Here is a 23,011-nt window from a genome sequence, read left to right as displayed (position 1 = left end):
CCATTGATTGGATTGGGTTTAAATTGCATTCTTAATTCAATTTTTCATAGGAATATGCAGATGTTGATTTAGGATGCTAGCTTATGTGTATTGGAAAATACCATATTGCCATTCATTCCAAGTTCTTGATTTATCTTGGGGTTGTAGTATTGCTTTAGTATTTGTGTTATAAAATTCAGGGGAAGGGAAACTTGATTCCTAATACACTTGTCACTCATTAAGTTTCTTTCATTGCTTAATCTACATTTTAGTTCCTTAGTTTTCTTCACCTGTCATTTGGTTATTTAGTTAGTCAATCACCAATCAACCTTGTTAATTTCATTTAAATCAAATTTACTTTTACATTGAAAGTTAAGAATATAATTCTCCGTGGGATCGATACTTTACTTATCATTTATTACTTGATTGTGATACGTACACTTGCGTAATATCTTGAGATACAAGCAACAAGTTTTTGTAATAAATGATGAGTACAGAATCGATCACACGGAGAATTATATCCTTAACTTTCAATGTACAAGTAAAATTGATTTAAATGAAATTAACAAGGTTGATTGGTGATTGACTAACTAAATAACCAAATGACAGGTAAAGAAAACTAAGGAACTAAAATGTAGATTAAGCAATGGAAGAAACTTAATGAGTGATAAGTGTGTTAGGAATCAAGTTTCCCTTCCCCTGAATTTTATAACACAAATACTAAAGCAATACTACAACCCCAAGATAAATCAAGAACTTGGAATGAATGGCAATATGGTATTTTCCAATACACATAAGCTAGCATCCTAAATCAACATCTGCATATTCCTATGAAGAATTGAATTAAGTATGCAATTTAAACCCAATCCAATCAATGGTAATGTGAGGTAATTGAGTATTCCTACCCAACCTACTAATTAACACAACCTAATTAAAGATGATGCTAACTCACACAATTCAACAAACACCTAGACTTCATTAATTTTCCAATTAATGAAATCATAACATTCATTCAAGAAAGATCATTCAAGAACTGAAATTAGTCAATATAACATGCTGAATTCATTAACAATAAAGTGGATTGCAATAAAACTAAAGAACACATGATTGGTTACATATCAAAATTCAGGTTTAATTACTACTATCATCCCAACACAGCTAAGATTAAGCCCATAACAGAATTCAAATGCATAAAACCAAGTATAGTTGACATGAGACTAGAAAGTAAGAAGATAGAGTTATAAAAACAAAAATAAACAAAAGCTTCCTTGCTTCCACAAGAGCTCCAGCCTTCTTCTCTAGCAAATCAGCAACTCCGCAGCTCCTTGCTTCCACAAGAGCTCCAGCATTGGTTCTATCTTCCCTCCTCTCAGCCGAGTCTCTATTCCCAACCTTAGCCGAATCTGTCTCCCCTTTTCTCTTTGCCTCTCTTCTCTTTCTTCCATAAATGTCTTCAATCATTAGGTTAGATTCTGGCCATAGAATTAGAACTTTCCTCCTGAGATCAAGGGCTGAAAACCATCATGTATTTGCAAGAATTTTGTCCACTTAAGTTAGCCTTTTTTGGTCAATTCCATTTGAATTGGATCTGAGAATATTCTGCTCCGTTGTTGTAGCAATGCAGCAACAACTCTTCAACAAAATTAGAGGACAGGTTCTTCTATTATGAATCTTCACCTACATTTTCAAGAGAAAGAGAAACAGTCAAATTCATCCATAAAAAGAAGGGAAATTCATGTAATGGTGACAGTAATGAACTAAACAAAATGCAATATGTTAAGACTAAATAAGACAACACCTAATGAATACTATCACTAAAACAAAGACAAAATAATCCTAAATCAAGCCATCTCAAGTATAAAAGTTATGAATCTTAACTCTATTTCATAGAGTTATCACACCCCCAAACTTAAGACATTGCTTGACCTCGAGCAATAAAGACAAATGAAAATAACAACTAACTACTAATGAAAGCGTTAAGAAATCAAAAGAAAAGAAAAGCAATAAACTGGCTTAATCATGCATTAGGATGAGTGTTAGACAGAAGTTGCCTCTCAATCTTTTTCTAAATTTTCAGATCCAACACGTCTGGCCAATAACACTTAGATGTCATACTTTACTCATCAGGATGCTCTCAAGTGTGTGTGTGAAAGTTAAGGATCTTGCCCCAGATCACCCTAGTCTAAGCTGAATCATGGTCATCAAGTTTAGTTCATTGACCTAATATGTTGACCAAATGATTACCTCTCCACTAATTAGAAATCCATATCCTTTTACACCCCCAAGAACTTGTTTCATACTCTTTTAAGCATTTGACCCCCAAACTTATTCTTTTTGAACCATTTCTTCTTCTTTTTTCTTTTTTTTTTTTTATTTTTTATTTTTTTATTTTATATGAATGTTGTTGTCATCCTGCCTTTTTACGCGAATATCGCTCATTTATGATGAAGATACCCGGTTACTCAACAAGATCACAAACAAGATTGCCTTGCATGCTCATACTTCGGGCCACCGTTGACGTCAAAAATACACATGGGTTACAAGCATATTCCCGGTTACTAAATTGCCCAAAACAGCTGAACATTATTATCCTCTTTTTTTTTTATTTAATTTTATTTTATGCTCATAATCCGGGCCACCGTTGACGTCAAAAATACACATGGGTTACATGCATATTCCTGGTTACTAGGCAACCCAAATCAGCGGAGCATTATTCTCTTGGGGAAGGGAAGGGGTCAAACCTCAATCAATATTCACAATGCACAAAGTTCTTGGAAACAGCCAAATGGGGATCCCTAATGTGTAAGTCTTGAAGTTCTCATTTAACCAATTCTAAAATCCTAAAAACTCTCACATTGATCCAGCTTTCCCCAGGTTCTCTAGAGCTTGAAACATCACTTGGTGCATCAATAATATGGCATCACAAACATGAGTAAATGCAGACATCATATCATTATAGCAGAATTGTGCTAAGATTTCCAACAAAACCAAAGTAAGAGGCACTGACATTCACATTCCTTAACAACCATCCAAATTTCATGAAAAGCCAGATTAACTACACAAAACATCTACCCAAAACAGCTACTCTAAAACTGGACAGCAACTCTAAATTATACAGCCACAAAAGAAAGCTGAAGAAAATTAAGTAACTCGGGACATCCATAACATGAATATAACATATGCAATTATTGGAACATTGCAAAACTTACCCCCAAACTAAAGATGAGCAGTGTCGTCACAGCGAAAGTAAGGTAATAAAAGAAAAACACAGTAAAAGAAGTGAGAGAACAGAACTTCCCTGAACAAGCTAGGCCGCATCATCATCATCGAAGGAATGGAACTCATCATCAGCGAAGAGCTGCAGCAGAGCTTCAGCCTTCATCCTCCTCATCTATATTAGGAATGTAGTTCCCATCTTGGCCCCAAGGATTAGGGAAGAGGTGGTTGGGAAAAGCTGGGAAAGATTGGAACTGGGTGCTAGTCATCCTTAAGTTAGACTTAAGGGCGCGATCACGGGCAGCCACATAACGCATATAATCGAGGAAGAGGTCACGAGAAATTTGATGTTCCAACATCATTTGAAATTGGGTGGCTTCTACTTGACTGAGGCGCTATTCCAATTGAGTGTAACTAGAGGATGGAGCACCAGAGGTAGAGGAAGTGGGAGGAATGGCTGATGCGACAGCGAGGAGGTGGTGCACTGGAAGGGGGAGCTGAACTAGGTGTAAGCATGCGAGTGATACTGAAGTGTGTAATGGCACCTTTGTTAAGTGTATGGACATCAGAAGGCTTCACATCAACATGGTTAGCCAAACATAAAGCAGTAATTAAACATGGAAAAGCTAAACTACCACCCCCGCCTAGCAAAGACAAGCACAAATGGCTTCATGAATGTGATGACCCACATTAACCCGACGCCCCTCCAAAATAGAGTGGAGGAGCAAAGCTCTATCCACCGAAACAAGATCCAGCTATGGGTGGAGGGCATCAAGTGGGACCTGTAAGAAATGGTACCAAATTTTGGCTGCTGGTTGCAAGGTGTGGCGGGCAATAGTTAATGCACCTTGGGGGGATGAGGACCAATCCGTGCCATGAGAACATAAAGTCTGGATAATGTTATGCAAGGCAGTTGGATCTGCCGAAGCAAGATAGGCATTGTGCTCATCCTCCACATTGTCCAATGCATAATAGGAATTAATGGATGGTCCATCTATAGGTATGTGCATCCCCCTAACATATACCTGATCCTGAGATGGGGCAGTTAGATTGGCATAAAATTCGTAGACTAGGGAAGGGATGTAGGCACCAGGATGGGTGCAAAATTGTTCCCAATGATGCCCAGCTATAATGGATGGGATGAATGGAAAGGCTTGTGCTTCATTGGGTTTCAATTTTAACCCCTTCTCCGGAAGAAAGTTCTTGGTGGAGATGGATGTGAAGCGGTTCTCAGCGATGGGAGAGGCAAAATAAGAGGGACCCATTGAAGCACTAGAACTAGGGTCGGTTCTGCTCTTCTTCTTAGGGGTCATGTCGAATGGAATGCACAAGGTTGACCCCTAACAACCAAAATTGAATTCAAACAAAAACACTATCAAACTAAACATAAAAAAAAAACATAAACAGTAGAAGATAAAAAAAAAAACAACTAATAAAAACAAACTAACACTAAAACAATAAAACAATTAACAAACAAACAAACACTAAAACAAACACCATATCTAAAATAGACCATATCTAACAAAAACAGACACACCATACAAGTAGAAAACAAAAGAAAACAAACAAATAACAAGCAATTATCTACAACTAATCAGACAAATAGCAAGAACAAACAAATAACAAAAACAGAGGAGATGAGCATAGGGTAATGATGACCAGAAATTCTGTGTTGGTGTGTGCGAGTGATGGTAGCTCCAAAAAAAAAAAAAACACTGACAAATAATTTGCTGACAGGTGTGTTTGATGTGCAGGGAGTGTGGGGAACAAACAGAGAGTGCTTGGGTGTTTTGCCAAACTTATCATTAAATCAAACTACTGAACAAAGCATGTTTCAATATCCAGCAAATTTCACTATCTTTGTTGTAGCATTGTGGCCACAATGCTACTACAAAGTGTTGATCCTCAGCTACGGGTCTTACATGTTCTGTTGACACATTACATTCTCTGTTGAAAATTACATTCTGTGTTCGTTGCTATAGCAAAGCTGCCACAATACCACAGCAACGATAAAACCACTCCTTGACCCGGTTTAACCTTAAACCCAACCAACCCATCAAAAATACACTTCAAAACTTCTATTAAACCATTATGAACCAATACCGATTCGAACCGATTCTGAACCGATTCGAACCGATTCTGAACCAATACCCACCCCAACCCATTAACCTTCTCATTTCAAAACAAAATCCCAAAACACTCGAAGCACTTCTTCGCACCTAATCAGCACCATCGTCTTCTCCACTGCGATTCCTCCTCCTCTTTTTCTTCCATTTTCTGCTTCTCAAAGATTTTCACACCTCCATTTACCTACATTCACCCACCAAAGCAACCTTCTTCTTCACCGATAGCTCATCTTTCAAAAAAAAAAAAAACCCTAACTTTTTCCCCATTCCATCATCGAATCACTTCTCAAAGGACAACCGGTGTTGTACTGGATTTCAGCCATGTTTTTGTGGTATTTCGACCTTCCATCTTTCCTACACCACATCAGCTAAGTGTTCTCCCCATTTCTTTTCGTTCATTCCATATTTGTGACATTTCTGATTAGCTGATGTTCTTGTCGAATGTTCACTTTTGGTTTATGGTTTATGTGTTTGCTTTTAAATTGTCTTGGTGTCTGTTTTCATTAGGGTATATGCAATGTTTTTCATTTGTTTTAGGTGCTGTTTTGGAGCTACCATCACTCGCACACACCAACACAGAATTTCTGGGTCATCATTACCCTATGCTCATCTCCTCTGTTTTTGTTATTTGATTTTTTTTTGTTTTTAATTTTTTTATTTCTTTTTTTTCCTTTTTTTTTCTTTTTTTCTTTTTTTTAGTTTTTTTTTTTTTTTTTTTTTTATGTTTTTTTTCTCTTTTTTTATATATTTTGTTTTTTTTTATCTTTGGTTTTTGTTTTTTTTTCTTTATTTTTTTTTATTTATTTATTTATTTTTTTTTATGTTTTTTCTTTAATAATTTGTGTAGAAGTAAGTTTTAGTTATCTACTGAAATTTCTTTACTTTGATATTCTCTGGTGCTTTTACCCTTGTATGAACACGCTGCCTGGTCAAGAGTTGGCACCCTTTGACATCGAAATAGAAAGGACATTTCGAACTAGAAGAAGGGAGCAGCGAGGCCTAGCAAAGATTCCAACAATGGCTGAAGCAGTGAGAAATGGATTGAATAATAATGAGAATAATATGGCAGATGAGGGTGATGATAGAGACAGGGCCATAAGAGCATATGTTGTCCCCATGTTACATGAGTTGAATTCAAGCATAGTACAGCCAGATATTCAAGCACTACATTTTGAACTTAAGCCGGTGATGTTTCAAAGGCTTCAAACAGTAGGTCAATTCAGTGGGTTGCCAACAGAAGATCCTCATCTCCATCTTAGACTCTTCATGGAAGTAAGTGACTCTTTCAAGATACCGGGAGCAACTGAAGAAGCTTTGAGATTGAAACTACACCCTTACTCATTGCGGGATAGAGTAAGAGCATGGTTGAACTGCTTACCTCCACAATCAGTAGCCACATGGAATGATTTAGTAGAGAAGTTCTTGATGAAGTACTTCCATTCATCAAAGAATGCCAAGTTCAGAAATGATATCACTGGTTTTCAACAGTTGGATGGTGAATCTTTGTATGAGGCATGGGAAAGATTTAAGGAGCTCTTGCGTAAATGTCCTCACCATGGTATTCCTCATTGGATTCAAATGGAGACTTTCTACTATGGTTTAAGTGGACAAACTCGATCCATAGTGGATGCATCAGCAAATGGGGCTATATTGGCAAAGTCTTACAATGAAGCTTATAAGATCTTGGAGAGAATGGCCAACAACAACTACCAATGGCTAGCTGAGAGAGGTGCTGCAAATAAGAGAGTGGCAGGGATTTATGAGTTAGATGCAGTGACAACTTTAACTTCACAAGTGTCATCCCTATCTAGTGTGTTAAAATCCGTAAACTTGCCTATAGCTGTACAAACTCAACAACATACAACAGTCTCGTGTACATATTGTGGTGGGGAGCATGTCTTTGATAGCTGTCCATCTAACCCAGAATTTGCTTACTATGTTGGTAATTTCAACAATGCCAATACCCATATGCCAACACCTATAATCTTGGTTGGAGGCAGCACCCTAACTACTCTTGGAATGCTCAAGGACAGAATGCAAGCCCATCTTCCATCCCACCTCGACCTCATCCGCTTCCAAGTGCTCAACAGCAAGTGAACATTCAACCTATGGAACCCTCTTCATCAATAGAGCTTTTATTGAAGGAGTATATGGCAAAGAATGATGCAATGATTCAGAGTCAAGCATCTTCATTGAGAAATTTGGAGAATCAAGTTGGACAGCTGGCTAGTGCTTTAAGTAATCGATCTCAAGGATCATTGTCATGTGATACAGAAAATCCTAGATCTCCAGATGCAATAGAAGAGTGGTTTGTTGTGGATGTCCTTGAAGAGCTGGTTTCTGAAGAGTTGGAGACAGAGTGTATTAAAAACCCACTAGAGCTTTCATTGGCAATAAAAATTGAACAAGTGGATGATGAAGCAAGTAGATATATGGATTTGTTAGAGGCAAGACCAGCTAAGGCATTGAGTGGGAGTAGATTTGAGTCTCTTGTATTCTCTGAGCTTGAAACTAAAGCCCCTAAACCATCAATTGAAGAGCCACCTATGTTAAAGTTCACACCTCTTTCAAAACACTCTCAATATGCCCATTTGGATGCAGCCAAAACACTCCATGTTTTTGTTTCAGCACTGCTAACAAAGGAGCAAGAAGATATGCTACTTGAAGTGCTGATGAAGTGTAGAAGAGCAATGGGATGGAGTATAGTAGAGATCAACGGGATCAGTCCTTCAGTATTAAAGCTTAAAATTTGGTTGGAAGAATGTTGCAACAGGTACATGAAGCAACAGAGGAGTTTGAGTCCAATTATGGAAGGTGCACAAGAAGAAATCATTAAATGGCCTTGGGAACTAAAGCATGCAGTGGATCAAGTATTATTGGGGAGCACCATTGGAGCGGGACAAATCTTCAATCATCCTTAAAGAGGCTTAAAAAGAAGGGAGGTCACTTAAATTTCATTATTTTTAGTTTAATTGTGTTATTAGTTCCGTTTAATAAAGTCTTCGGTAGTTCACAATGTGTGATAAAAAAAAACAATAAAAAAAAAACTGACAGATAATTTGCTGACATGTATCTTTGATGTGCAAGGAGTGTGGGGAACAAAAAGAGAGTGATTGGGTGTTTTGTCAAACTTATCATTAAATCAAATTGCTGAACAGAGCATGTTTCAATATCCAGCAAATTTCACTATCTTTGTTGTAGCGATGTGGCCACAATGCTACTAAAAATGTTTTAATCCTCAGCTACGGGTCTTACATGTTCTGTTGACAAATTACATTCTCTGTTGAAAATTACATTCTGTGTTCGTTGCGGTAGCAATGCCACGGCAACGATAAAACCACTCACCTGACCCGGTTTAACCTTAAACCCAACCAACCCATCAAAAATACACTTCAAAATTTCTATTAAACCATGCTGAACCCATACTGATTCGAACCCATTTATATTTTTTAAACCATTCTGAACCAATACCCACCCCAACCCATTAAACTTCTCATTTCAAACTGAAATCCCAAACCACTCGAAGCTCACTTCTTCGCACCTAACCAGCACCATCGTCTTCTCCACTGCGATTCATCCTCCTTTCTTCTTCCATTTTCTGCTTCTCAAAGACTTTCACACCTTCATTTGCCTACATTCACCCATCAACGCAACATTCTTCTTCACCGATAATCCATCTCTCACAAAAAAAAAAAAAAAAAAAACCTAACTTCTTCCCCATTCTACAATCGAATCACTTCTCAGAGGAATACCGGTGCTGTACTGGGTTTCGGGCATGTTTTTGTGGTGTTTCGACCTTCCATCTTCCCTCCACCACATCAGCTAAGTGTTCTCCCCATTTCTTATCTTTCCTTCCATATTTTTGAAATTTCTGATTTGCTGTGTTTTTGTCGAATATTCAATTTGTGGTTCGTGGTTTATGTGTTTGTTCTTATATTGTCTTAGTGTTTGTTTTCGTTAGGGTATATGCAAATTTTATTATTTGTTTTAGGTGCTATTTTGGGGCTACAATCACTTGCACACACCAACACATAATTTCTGGGTCATCGTTACCCTATGCTCATATCCTCTGTTTTTGTTCTTGCTATTTGCACCTAACACAACACAGAATTTCTGGTTCTTGCTATTTGTTCTGTTTTCTGTAATTATTTGTTTGTTAGTGGTTGTTTTTGTTTGATTTGTTATAGTTAATTGTATGTTATTTGTTTGTTTTTGTTTTCTACTGTTATGGTGTTTCTATTTTTGTGAGATATGGTTTGTTTTAGTGTTTGTTTGATTAGTTGTTTTTTATCTTCTACTGTTTCTGTTTTTTTTTTATGTTGTTTAGTTTGATAGTGTTTTTGTTTGCATTCAATTTTGGTTGTTAGGGGCCAACCTTGTGCATTCCATTCGAAATGGCCCCTCATAAAATTCATCCCATCCATCATACCTAGGCATCATTGGGACCAATTTTGCACCCATCCGGGTGGCTACCTCCCATCCCTTGTAGATGAATTTTATGCCAAACTCCCTGCCCCATCTCAGGACCAGGTGTATGTTCGGGGGGTTCCGATCCTTATAGATGGTCCCGATGCAGCTGATACAGCTGAAGATGATGAAGATGAGGATGTTGATGATGTTGTAGCCTAGTTTGTTCAAGGACGTTCTATTCTCTTCTCTTCCTTTACTCTATTTTTCTTTGTTTCACTATTTTGTTTTTTTTTTTTCTTTCTTTCGCTATAAGGACACTGCTCATCTTTAGTTTGGGGGTAAGTTTTGCAATGTTCCAATAATTGCATATGTTATCTTCATGTTATGGATGTCCCCAGTTACTTAATTTTCTTCAGCTTTCTTTTGTGGCTGTATAGTTTAGAGTTGCTGTCCAGTTTTAGAATAGCTGTTTTGGGTAGATGTTTTGTGTAGTTAATCTGGCTTTTCATGAAATTTGAATGGTTGTTAAGGAATGTGAATATCAGTGCCTCTTACTCTGGTTTTGTTGGAAATCTTAGCACAATTCTGCTATAATGATCTGATGTCTGCATTTACTCATGTTTGTGATGCCATATTATTGATGCACCAAGTGATGTTTCAAGCTCTAGAGAACCTGGGGAAAGCTGGATCAATGTGAGAGTTTTTAGGATTTTAGAATTGGTTAAATGAGAACTTCAAGACTTACACATTAGGGATCCCCATTTGGCTGTTTCCAAGAACTTTGTGCATTGTGAATATTGATTGAGGTTTGACCCCTTCCCTTCCCCAAGAGAATAATGCTCCGCTGATTTGGGTTGCCTAGTAACCGGGAATATGCATGTAACCCATGTGTATTTTTTACGTCAACGGTGGCTCGGAATATGAGCATGCAAGGCAATCTTATTTGTGATCTTGTTCGAGTATCCGGGTATCTTCATCATAAATGAGCGATATTCGCGTAAAAAGGCAGGATGACAACAACATTCATATAAAAAAAAAAAATAAAAAGAAGAAGAAATGGTTCAAAAAGAATAAGTTTGGGGGTCAAATGCTTAAAAGAGTATGAAACAAGTTCTTGGGGGTGTATGATTTCTAATTAGTGGAGAGGTAATCATTTGGTCAACATATTAGGTCAATGAACTAAACTTGATGACCATGATTCAGCTTAGACTAGGGTGATCTGGGGCAAGATCCTTAACTTTCACACACACACTTGAGAGCATCCTGATGAGTAAAGTATGACATCTAAGTGTTATTGGCCAGACGTGTTGGATCTGAAAATTTAGAAAAAGATTGAGAGGCAACTTCTGTCTAACACTCATCCTAATGCATGATTAAGCCAGGTTATTGCTTTTCTTTTCTTTTGATTTCCTCATGCTTTCATTAGTAGTTAGTTGTTGTTTTCATTTGTCTTTATTGCTCGAGGTCAAGCAATGTCTTAAGTTTGGGGGTGTGATAACTCTATGAAATAGAGTTAAGATTCATAACTTTTATACTTGAGATGGCTTGATTTAGGAGTATTTTGTCTTTGTTTTAGTGATAGTATTCATTAGGTGTTGTCTTATTTAGTTTTAGCATGTTGCATTTTGTTTAGTTCATTATTATCACCATTACATGAATTTCCCTTCTTTTTATGGATGAATTTGACTGTTTCTCTTTCTCTTGAATTTTTAGGTGAAGATTCATAATAGAAGAACCTCTCCTCTAACTTTGTTGAAGAGTTGTTGTTGCATTGCTACAACAACGGAGCAGAATATTCTCAGATCCAATTCAAATGGAATTGACCAAAAAGGGCTAACTTAAGTGGATAAAATTCTTGCAAATACATGATGGTTTTCAGCCCTTGATCTCAGGAGGAAAGTTCTAATCCTATGGCCAAAATCTAACCTAATGATTGAAGACATTTATGGAAGAAAGAGAAGAGAGGCAAAGAGAAAAGGGGAACCACATTCGGCTAAGGTTGGGATAGAGACTCGGCTAAGAGGAGGGAAGATAGAAAACGAATGCTGGAGCTCTTGTGGAAGCAAGGAGCTGCTGGAGTTGCTGATTTGCTGGAGAAGAAAGTTGGAGCTCATGTGGAAGCATTGAAGCCTTAGTTTCTTCTTGTTTTTATAACTCTATCTTCTTACTTTCTAGTCTCATGTCAACTATACTTGGTTTTATGCATTTAAATTCTGTTATGGGCTAAATCTTAGCTGTGTTGGGATGATAGTAGTACCTAAACCTGAATTTTGATATTTAACTAAACATGTGTTCTTTAGTTTTATTGCAATCCACTTTATTGTTAATGAATTCAGCATGTTATATTGACTAATTTCAGTTCTTAAATGATCTTTCTTGAATGAATGTTATGATTTCATTAATTGGAAAATTAATAAAGTCTAGGTGTTTGTTGAATTGTGTGAGTTAGCCTCATCTTTAATTAGGTTGTGTTAATTAGTAGGTTGGGTAGGAATACCCAATTACCTCACATTACCATTGATTGGATTGGGTTTAAATTGCATTCTTAATTCAATTCTTAATTCAATTCTTCATAGGAATATGCAGATGTTGATTTAGGATGCTAGCTTATGTGTATTGGAAAATACCATATTGCCATTCATTCCAAGTTCTTGATTTATCTTGGGGTTGTAGTATTGCTTTAGTATTTGTGTTATAAAATTCAGGGGAAGGGAAACTTGATTCCTAACACACTTGTCACTCATTAAGTTTCTTCCATTGCTTAATCTACATTTTAGTTCCTTAGTTTTCTTTACCTGTCATTTGGTTATTTAGTTAGTCAATCATCAATCAACCTTGTTAATTTCATTTAAATCAATTTTACTTTTATATTGAAAGTTAAGGATATAATTCTCCGTGGGATCGATACTTTAGTTATCATTTATTACTTGATTGCGATACTTATACTTGCGTAATATCTTGAGATACAAGCAACAGCGGCCAAAGCGGTTGCGTCAAAATTTTTCAATACAACTACTTTCTATAATAAGTTAACAAAGCATTCAATAGTCACATTCATCCGAGAAAGAAAGCATTCAAGAATCATAATTATGAAAAATTATGCTAAAAAAAGAGCACAAACATAAGTTCATCACAACAATGACCATATACTAACAGGGCGAACACGATAAAATCGATCTCATTATTTTGATTTCCAAGTCATTGTCCATTAAATGAATCATTGATTCTTGATGTTGAGTATGGCTCATGCTTCACATTTTGTTGCCGACAGGCACAGGGTCCGAGAAGGCCGCCTTGGTAGGGGTGTGGGGGGCAGCGCCCCCAAAGCTTGTAGAGGTCCTATGCCTCTTTGGGCCTCAGAAATCCTTTGCAATTTGAGACTCAATTCTGAAATGACTAAGCTATTAAATTTATATATGGTTTTGTAGAATAGTTCTTTATTTAAAAAAATATTATGTAAAAATTGTCAAAAAGCGGCTGCTTTAGCGTTTAGGTGGCAATAAGGCGCGCAAGGCAACAAAGCGGTAGTGCTTAGGTGAAAAAGCAACACAAAAACAGTGCGTCAATTAAGCGGTTGAAAAACCGTTTGCCGCCTAGGCGGACGCTTTGACAACACTGCTAGAAACAACTAAATCATCAATCTCTGTCCTACGTGCTGCTTATGCTGGAATGCTTTGGAAGATATTGACCACCACTTCCTTGCCTTCCATTTCTATGCTTCAGTTAAGAAGGGGTACTTGCAAAATGTTTGCCCAAAACCAAAAGCAGAAGAATTCTCCCCTTCCATAGAGAATGAAAAATTGAAAATGGATCAACAAGTCTAATTTCTCGATCTATTATTTGTGATTCAGTTGGCAAGATGGTTACTTGCGCAATCATCAACCATGTAGTGCATATCTGGATAGAACTAAATTCAGGAATCAGACCACCAACTCATGCCCTCACCAATAGATTTGGGAGTTCATTTCCTTTGAAATTAAAGCAAAGCTACTCGTACAAGTTGATTCTTCTTGTTTTGATACCCCAAGGATAGGCACACTGTTGTCTCCTGGGACTTCTATTTCTTTTCATGCCAACGCTTTGCATATTTGAAGCTAGGTTCCACTGGGGCCTTGTAGCACTTTCTCTTTGGTACTCGACTCTTTTATTTGACCAAAAAATCAACAAGAACATGAACCCCAAAAGGGGTCAACCATATATGCAGGACCTATCCTTCATTGAGGCACGCAAAACAAAGGTTAACCTCTCAGAAACAGACTACATGAAAGAAGAATAGACAGCAAAACATGAACTCCTTGGGATTAAATATAGATAGCACAAGCAAGCCACAAAATTGAAAGACAAAAGATATAATGAAATATAACATAAAAAAGAAAGATATAATGAAATATAACATAAAAAAGAAAGAGATCAATAAAATATTGACAACCAGGCTTACATCTCTATCAATTACACTGAATGCTTTCTCCAATATCCTCTTCCTTGTAGAGTCCATCTCGGAAACTTGTTTCGCAAGCTGCAGATAAAAGGAAGCATAAATACAGAAAACTACATGATAAAACTTTTTCTTTGAGAAACAAAGATTGATGCAGTTGAAGAAAGTTGCTTTTTGGGACGACAATGAACTGTAATCAGCAATTATAAATGCAGATGCAACATAAAAGCATTCACTTCATACTTACAAAAGCAAGGTCAAAATGAAATGGAAGATTAGTACCTGACCTTTGAAGCTATCATACACAACAGCAAGAATCAGATTCGTGAGAAAGTACACCCCTAATAGCACATACAGCACAAAAAACAGAGAGCTCCAACGCGAATCCCTGGTAAAAGAAGTTACAAGACAATATTAAACATTTAACATACACGACTGCCAATTCTATTGGATATTCAATAAGGAACTCAAGAAAGAAATAAAGGTGCCTTATTCCTTCATTGCTTTAGGTTGTTGATCTCCACCATCTCCACTCACCAACACCCCCCTCCCCCGAGTCTTTGTTTGCTGCTGTGCAGATATCTCCTATGTCAGCTCTTGGATCGTAAGATGCTGCATTTTCGAGATCCAACGGCTGTGATTAAAAAGGCATAAGAATCACAGCCATTGGATCTTGAGAATGCCATGTATCATGATCCAAGAGCCATTTGGGAGGATACACTTATGGAAAACAAACAAAAATTCCCTCACCCCCCTCAAAAAATAAGGGGAAAAAAAAATTGCCTCTCTCATGTCTTGTCCTCCCTTCCCCGCCATCCCCACTCCCCAATCCGAATAATATAGCATGGCTTCCCTCCTGCCTTGGTACTGTTTCCACCTCTTCAGCTGAGCAATTCATTAGACCTCCCTCCCTCCAGGTCTGAAGGTTCAGTCTAGGTGGAAACATCATCAAGGTCAAGGACCCTCCATCATCACAGAGGCTGCTGGGCAGTGCTCTGTTAGCAGGTGAGTCCAGGAGGCTCAGCCTAGGCAGGAAACCACCACCACCTCACCACCTTCCTAAGCTCCGGATCTTCTTTGAGCCACTAGATTTTTCTATTTAAGTTTCTATTTATTTAGTTTATTTTCTTTTAGGTTATTGAATCCAAGAGCCAACACTCCCGCCCCCTTCCATATCTTTCAAACCAGTCAGAGGAACAGACCCAAATTTCATACATGTCTACACCAGATCCTCCTCACACTGGGTCCAAGCTAGAGTCACATCAATCTATCCATCCAAAACTCAAAAAACAGGGCAAGTTCTTGAATTTTCAAATTCCTAAAACATAAACACATACCTATGTCTACATCAATCTACCCACCAGATCATCACCAAATTTCAATGACATCCCCTTACATCATTACTTACAATCTCTCAAGTTTCATATCCATCCCATTAGTCAAAAGCCCCCTCCCAAATCTCAAGAAAATCCCCCTTCCCCAAGAACACCACCCCATAAACTATTTTCCCCTAAAAGCCTGTTTAGACAACAAAGCCATCACACCACCTCATTGAACCGTCTATTACCACAGCATCCAAATCCCATGTCAAGTAAATCATTCATGACCACATTTGAGATCATTACATAAGCATCCAATTCACCAATTCACCATAGCCGAATTATTGTAAACCTAACCTTTTATTCCATTGAACTGGTTTTGTTACAAGCAAGGTTAAAGTTTCATTTTGTTTCACCGGGAAAACCAAAATTTCGGCAAAATTTGGTAGTTTTTTTTCAAACCTCAATGCCACGGCTCAGTGGACTTTTCGGGTTTTTTGGGCCTGGTTTTCAATGTCCAGCCTAATTTGAGGCCAATAAACACAATTGAAGTGCTATTTTCGCCTAGACCTAAACCAAAGTGGTATTCTTAAACGGCACCTGCCCAACTGTATGCGGGTGAACTTGGAAGTTCGTAACATGCACTTTAACAAATGTACATAAGGATATTATGCAAAAGAACACTAAGATTTTCATTAAAATGTGACAATAAATACAACAACGAGAATTCAGTATACATGTAGTCATGTAGAAGTGTACTGTAGAACTCAGTACATAGTTAAAAGAAGAGAATTTTACATCTAGGGCCCTTTAGTGAAGGCTAAATCTTGTTGGGTCCCTTTCATGGGAAACCTTATATCTAGATCTAAAGCCAACTAACACCATTTGAGAGGTGTTAAGTTTGTTTGTGAAATTAACAAAATACCCCTTACACTCCCCCCAACATCCAGCTGCCTTGTCAAAAAACACACACCACTAGTCCACCATATATGAAATCACCCACCACAAAAAAAGGACCACCACGGCCTCACCTTCAACCTACCGAAAATCACCTACCACCACCACCACCACCACCTTAAATCCATCTCACCATTACTGCCACTTGTTTCCTTCTTAAACCCCTTTTAACCAGCATTCATTAGTGCCCCTAAACTTAAACAATGACTTTCATAGATTTATTTGGTTTTTTTAGTCGAACAGAAGTCAAAATTAGTAAAACCATGGACTAATTGGCTTTTTGGAATATAAAATGAGGAATCAACAACAACATTTGAGGTTGAGAAATCAGAAAGGGCAACTTTCCTTTGTTTTGTCTAACAAGAAAAACATTTGTCTGATTCATAAATCTCTTAATCGTGTTTCATTGGGTTTGTTGAATGGTAGAAGAGACTTGGTAGCAGCAGTTACTACTTTATTGATGTTGAAGAAGAGAAGGGAGAGACGTTTCCAAATGCCTATTGCTTACACTTGAAACCTACGGGCACTCAATAGGGGAAAATTCATGGTTCTTGCTTCGTGAAGCATTTAGAAGATGGGTGGCAATAATCTAGAAATAATTTTCTCCCCTACAACTGCTTTTTGGGAAATTAGATTTGAGATTAACAATTTATCTTGATTTCCCCTAGCGGCGGAAAATTGGATCGAGTTCAGAAGAAGCATCCGGGAGAGAGTCAGGATATAACAAAATTGAAGATGCAAGAAATATCGTTTTCATTGGAGACGCAAAGAATACCGAACAATAGGGTTAAGAACAAATAAAGTTGGAAGAAAACTTTGATTTCAAAATTTAAAGAGGTGTTGGTGGGTGACTCCCGACAAGTTGAAGGTGGGGCGGGGGTGCTCTTTTTCTTCTTCTTCTTTTTTGGGGATTTCTAGAGGGTGGGGCTAGTGGTGGGTGATTTCTGGCAAGGTGGCTGAATGTGGGCATGGGGGGTATTTTGGTCATGTCATGAACAAACATAACACCCCTTAAACGGTGTCAGTTGGCTCTAGGCCTAGACATACGGTTTCCCTTGAAAGGGACCTAACAATATTTTGGCCTTCACTAAAGGGACCTGGACGTTAAATTTTCTTAAAACAATGTAACATAACAGTACATGAATGAATTACAATTTACAATGAATAAGGATATATATATATATATATATATATATATATATATATATATATATATATATATATATATATATATATATATATATATATATATATATATATATATATATAAGAACTAAAAAGTCAACAATATCAATACACAGCAGACCTATAATCTAATAATAGCTACTAGGGCAGGCTAGGTCCATCCATTGAGCCATGTAGCTTTGTGCACACTAGACCTACTCAGCCCATCTCATGCAATCCTATAATTGTCGAGGAAGTCATTTGTTGCCCTTATGTAGGTAGCATCATCCACATAAAGTAGCCAACCCATGTTAGGGATTGTGTCATAAGGAAAATGACTCCGGTATTGTGGTTGTGGTATAGTATAATCAAAAATGGACTCCACAAACAATGCAGATCGTCCTCAAATCCATATGTAGCACACCTGTATTATCTATATCTAGCAGTACCACACAATTCAGGCCCATAAACCCCATATGGTGCGGACCCCACAGTCTCCCCACCGTCCAAGTTCATGGACCTTACCAAGTATGCCAAGCTAGCCATGTCCACGTCTGTCCTCTAGAGTAACCCTTTGATATTGAGGCCTCGGCCCCATGATGAGGTCTACCACCATGGTACTCATTCTATGTGGCATGTGTAAATTATGACTCCCCACTGCATCTAATGAGGCTTGCTGCTACCTCCAATAGTGGAACTGCATAATGCACTGGAACTCCTCCACCATCACCACCACCACTGTTATCATCACCGTCATCACCACCATCAGCATTATCATTACTATCGTCGTCATCATCACCACCAACATCCCCTGACAAAATCTGTCTAGGAGGTTGGGTCTCATCCAGATCATGCGCATATGTGGAAGGAACAACCTCATCATCGCACAAAGGCAGTCAGTTTATGACGAGTGGAACCTTCAGGTCCTCGGTTTTTATCCCTTTGAGTGTGTGGCCATGGACCAATACTCGTCAATAATAGTAGCATTAGCTCCCTCTTGAGCATGCAACCGGCCTTTGCTAACCATGAACTCATCGACATCAATGCCTATCTGCTAAGCAATCTATGGGTCAAGCCTTTCTCCTGGTTGGTCCAGTATTGGTTCACCCCTGTCCCTCACCCAATCAACAATAGATCCTCATCCTTTGACCCCACCAGGAAGATATTAGCAAAATCGATCATGTACTGCCTCTTCCCTCTCCAACACCTGTGCCAGTGAAGCCCCTCTCTTTGCCATCACCCGCCTTAACTCCCTGGCCACTGCAGCTGTATATACATTGATTGGATCATCATCCTCCTAATCGTAATTAGAATCAATGGGGTAATCAAAAGGCACTGTCACTACCTCATCAAGTGCATCTACCACTCTCTAATTCTTCGCCTTGTTCTTTCTTGCCAACTTTTCTAACTCTCTAACTTCCCATACAACCTCAGCTGATACCATGTTGCACACCGCAACATCCATCAAACTACCAGTGATGCGTGCCTTAAACCTACTGATGTCACCTCCCATCAACTTGCAGCCACCGAAATTACACTGGCTCTTCAGCTTATTACCATCAATTGAAGTGCAATATTGTTATGCACGGTCACCTTTGAGTCAAGGAGCAGCATCCTATCTCTCCTCTCTGACCTCATCTTGCCTCTCCTGTCTACCATCCCTTAAACTCGAGGGATGAGAACAACCCCTACATCTGTGATGCTTATCACCTCCTACTCTCAGACATATTTATTATTGCATACACAAAATGATTACAAAGTCAATGAACAACATCAAAATAATTTCTTCCAAACAAAGAAACAATGATGTGCCTAGCTAGTAATTTTTCCCTTGCCCATGTACTTGTTATAAATATAAAAACATTTTTTTAACTTTTTCTGGCAATAAAATTGGCTTCCCAAAGCAAAATCGGCGATGAAACCACATGGACAGCAATTTAAAACATATAGAAAGTCATTTCATATTTTTCTATAATTTTCAAAACCCTTTCTCTATTTTTCCATAATTATTTATATTTTTTATAATTATTTTACTAATTTTTTAAAAATAAAATAAATATTTATTTAGTAGAAAAATATTTCATCACGGTGAGACTGTTCATTGGCTAATGGATTTCAATATATATTTATTCCATTTCCATCACCATACAAAGTGTATATTATATAATTTTTACATTTTATATGTAGGAAAGTACATTTTTTACACAAAAATAAAAAATAAAAAGTCCATTTTGCGAGCAAAAAAAATTCGACATCATGAGTTCATAAATGAGCCCATGGTGTACAATGTATTATTTTCATGAACATCCAACAAGTTTTTAACATGCATTTTCAAAAAATTTACTTCATGGAAGAATGGTATACCTCAGAGATGAAAAACTCCTAGATCTGACTGAAATTAGGCTCAACACAGCTAATGCACGCATTTTCTGACAAGATCCACGCAAAAACACATAGAAAACCAAGAAGTATAACCAAAAATTACCAAAATCCAAAAAGGGGGTGAAATTTCTCTCTGGACTCAGTCAAAATTTCGCTGAAGCCCAGTTTTTATGCCCATTTTCTCCCAATATCTCGTGAGGATATTCATTAACTTACAAAATATTGACTAAGTTTTATCATATCGCATTTTTCCCAGGATTTCATTCTGTGATAGGAACTGAAACTAGCAAAATATGGCAAAATTTCGAACCATGGTTACAAAATCTTGATTAATTGGCCCATAATTGTTGAAGCTACTGCATCCCTCTAACCGATACCCTATTCTGATTACCTAGTCAGCGAGTTGTCTGCACACCTAATTTCCATTAAAAGCTTATCTCTTAGTGCTGGAGTCCTGAGAAGCTAAATGCTGCTGTTGCTGCAATATAGCTTGGCTGGAGAAGTCTAAAACAGACCCTGCAGTTCACCAGAACTGGGTTTTCTATCAGCAATTTTCAAGCTCACATATAAGCATACCCCCCACTGTTATGGCTGATAATTGGAAGACTGAATCAACATTCAGTAATAATCCCTCCCCCTCTCTGATGTCGGTTTGGTGTTCATTAGATGGTTGGTTTGTGTCAGTCACATACTAATTGCAGATGATATTTTCTGATTTTGTGACTTGATCTGTTGATCATACCTCAGCTATTAAAGGGCATGCCTTAGTACAACACCTGCCTTTGATTCAGCCAAAAAGAAGAAAAAAAATAAAAGGAAGAGGTCCACCAACTTGGCTAGATTTTGGTCCACCTCACGTTATTGATGACAAAGTTGGGCATTTAAAACTGAGTTCCCAAACCATGGTGAAAAGGAAAACCAAGTAATGATCACAATTAACATTGAAGTATGAGTTACAATGTAGTAGACATAAAAATAATGCAATCACTCAATAAAGAAAAGGAAACATGTAAACCACTTTATAGAAGCCCCACTTACTTGTATGCGGGGATCCACACATCTGGATTGTTGGATGTGGTGAATAAAATAAACATTTGATAGAGCGTGGCACCATAGGAAGAAAATACTGTCTTCCCCTGCAGAGTGTCTTCAAATATGATATATGCTAACCAACTGGAGAATAAAAGAAATAAGAGTCCAAGAGCCTGTAAGAAAAAATAGAACAAAGTCAACACCAAGTAGTAACATCACACAGCTACAAATCTCCAGAGATAAATATATATCGCACGATTTGCACCAGCCAAAACTAACTGGTTCTGCTAAAACTCTACAAGTAAAAAGGAAGAGATTACTTTCACAGCTACCACGAGGAAAGATTTCTCTCCAAACCTCCATTTTTAAACATGGAAGACTCATCTTCTCAAGTGTCAACCCTTCAGTATTAAAGGTATAGTGGATGCATTCAGTGAGAGAAAATTGACAAGTGGAAAATTCAAAGGGTGTCTTCTCATGTATGGTTGACACCTTGATGTGACAACTTGGGCAGAGAGTAGAACAGGAAAACTGGTCATCTACCATATTTCAAAATCATGATCAATCATATGGTCCACATGTATGGAAGCTTATCCTTCCCCTCAGCATCTTAACCTAAAGACCTAGTGATTGTGCAAGTGGAGTAAAGCTCGTGCGTGGAAACTTGTAACATCAATCATCGATGATATGGTCATCCAGATCTTGCACATACTTGCGCTTGTTTTCCAAGAATAAGCTAGGTTTGGGTATTATAGGTTATTGGCCTTTAATGCAATGAGTTAAGTCATAACTAGGGGTAGATAGGTAGTACATGAATTAGGCTTAATTTATTTATTTATTCCAGAATTTAGAGTTTTAACTGGTTCAGTGTTAATTAACATTAAGAGTTATTGGATCAATTTAAGTCATAGTACAATTTTCGACTGAAACTTGCGAAAATTCAGTAATCCTAAAACTGAGACAAATTCTGGGTAGTCAAAAAAAAAAGGCACAAACGTGATCGAGTTGGCTGAAATCTCAACCAGGATGGACCAACTCTACTCATGTTGGTTGAAAGTTGAAGCTTCATTTTAAGTCACTAAAAGTCACTTGTTTTGATCAAACAGAGGGTCTCGTTGGTTTCAATGGTTTCATCTCCTTGTTTTCAACACATCTTCCACCCCTCCACTCACTGCTTCATTTTGTTGGGAAAATGAAGATTGCTTATGTCAAGAGGCTCTTATCATGCATCACTGACTCTTGGAAGCTGGGCTGAAGGAGGTTTTTGACACCAAAAAAGAAAGGCAATAGTGTTATTTCCCAAAATCTAATTTTTTTGTAACATCTATAAATACATGTTAGGTGATGTAAAATTTAGTACATGTTTGGTTTAGAGGCCCAATCTATGATTATATGGAAGTGACACTTTCTTTTGAGTAATCCTACCTTTATACAAAAAAAATAAAAATTTTCTTGTTTGTAAAATTATTTTCTATAAAACAAATTTTGAGGAAAAAAAAACTATAATATATGTGAAACACTATTACTATCTATGGCATGATGGTGTTAAATTTTTTTTTTTTTCCGTTGTTACTTATTTATTTAAATAATTTGATAGTTATCAAATGAATACTCAAATTTAGAGAGAGAGAGAGAGAGAGAGAGAGAGAGAGAGAGAGAAAGATAATATTACAAATATATTGTGGTTTTATTCTAAAAATAGTGGAACATTAGTCTAAGTTTGTATGTAATGCTTGGTGCTGTTTATATGATCATGATGATTATCTTTTTCTAAACTAAAGATGGTTAATAATGTAATTAGTAATTATTATAACAATTACAACCCAAAAATTCCCAGACTTTAGTAATTTAGTATATGCTTTCTGTCATATTAGACTATAAGTAATGTTTTTTGTAATAAACAGTGTCTACTTCTTGCAACAGATTCCTAGATTATTTCCTTTATAACATGAATTGAAGTATGGGGAACATTGCCTGGTTGCACAGACAAC

The 23,011-nt window shown here is 37.3% G+C and overlaps 1 protein-coding gene and 1 non-coding gene across 2 annotated transcripts in view; both read right to left on the bottom strand.

The window, feature by feature from the left end:
* The window catches only part of TPC1 (two-pore channel 1), a 168,057-nt gene that overhangs the window by 95,288 nt on the left and 49,758 nt on the right, over positions 1 to 23,011 (bottom strand). Inside the window, exons 7-9 of the mRNA XM_089135592.1 lie at positions 21,027 to 21,193; positions 14,449 to 14,554; positions 14,170 to 14,247 (exon numbers count right to left, since the gene is read on the bottom strand). Of these exons, the coding sequence (XP_088991718.1) occupies positions 14,170 to 14,247; positions 14,449 to 14,554; positions 21,027 to 21,193 (351 nt within the window). The remainder of the gene's footprint in view (positions 1 to 14,169; positions 14,248 to 14,448; positions 14,555 to 21,026; positions 21,194 to 23,011) is intronic.
* Positions 6,777 to 6,883, bottom strand: LOC149004735 (small nucleolar RNA R71). Its single transcript, XR_016170067.1, has one exon. It is a non-coding gene; the product is annotated as a small nucleolar RNA R71 (small nucleolar RNA).

This window comes from Hakea prostrata, chromosome 9 (assembly GCF_041222555.1).
Source record: "Hakea prostrata isolate BN-2017 chromosome 9, UWA_Hpros_2, whole genome shotgun sequence".
Taxonomy (NCBI): domain Eukaryota; kingdom Viridiplantae; phylum Streptophyta; class Magnoliopsida; order Proteales; family Proteaceae; genus Hakea; species Hakea prostrata.
Note: the sequence above shows the minus strand (reverse complement) of the source record. Positions and strands in the feature narration are given on the sequence as shown.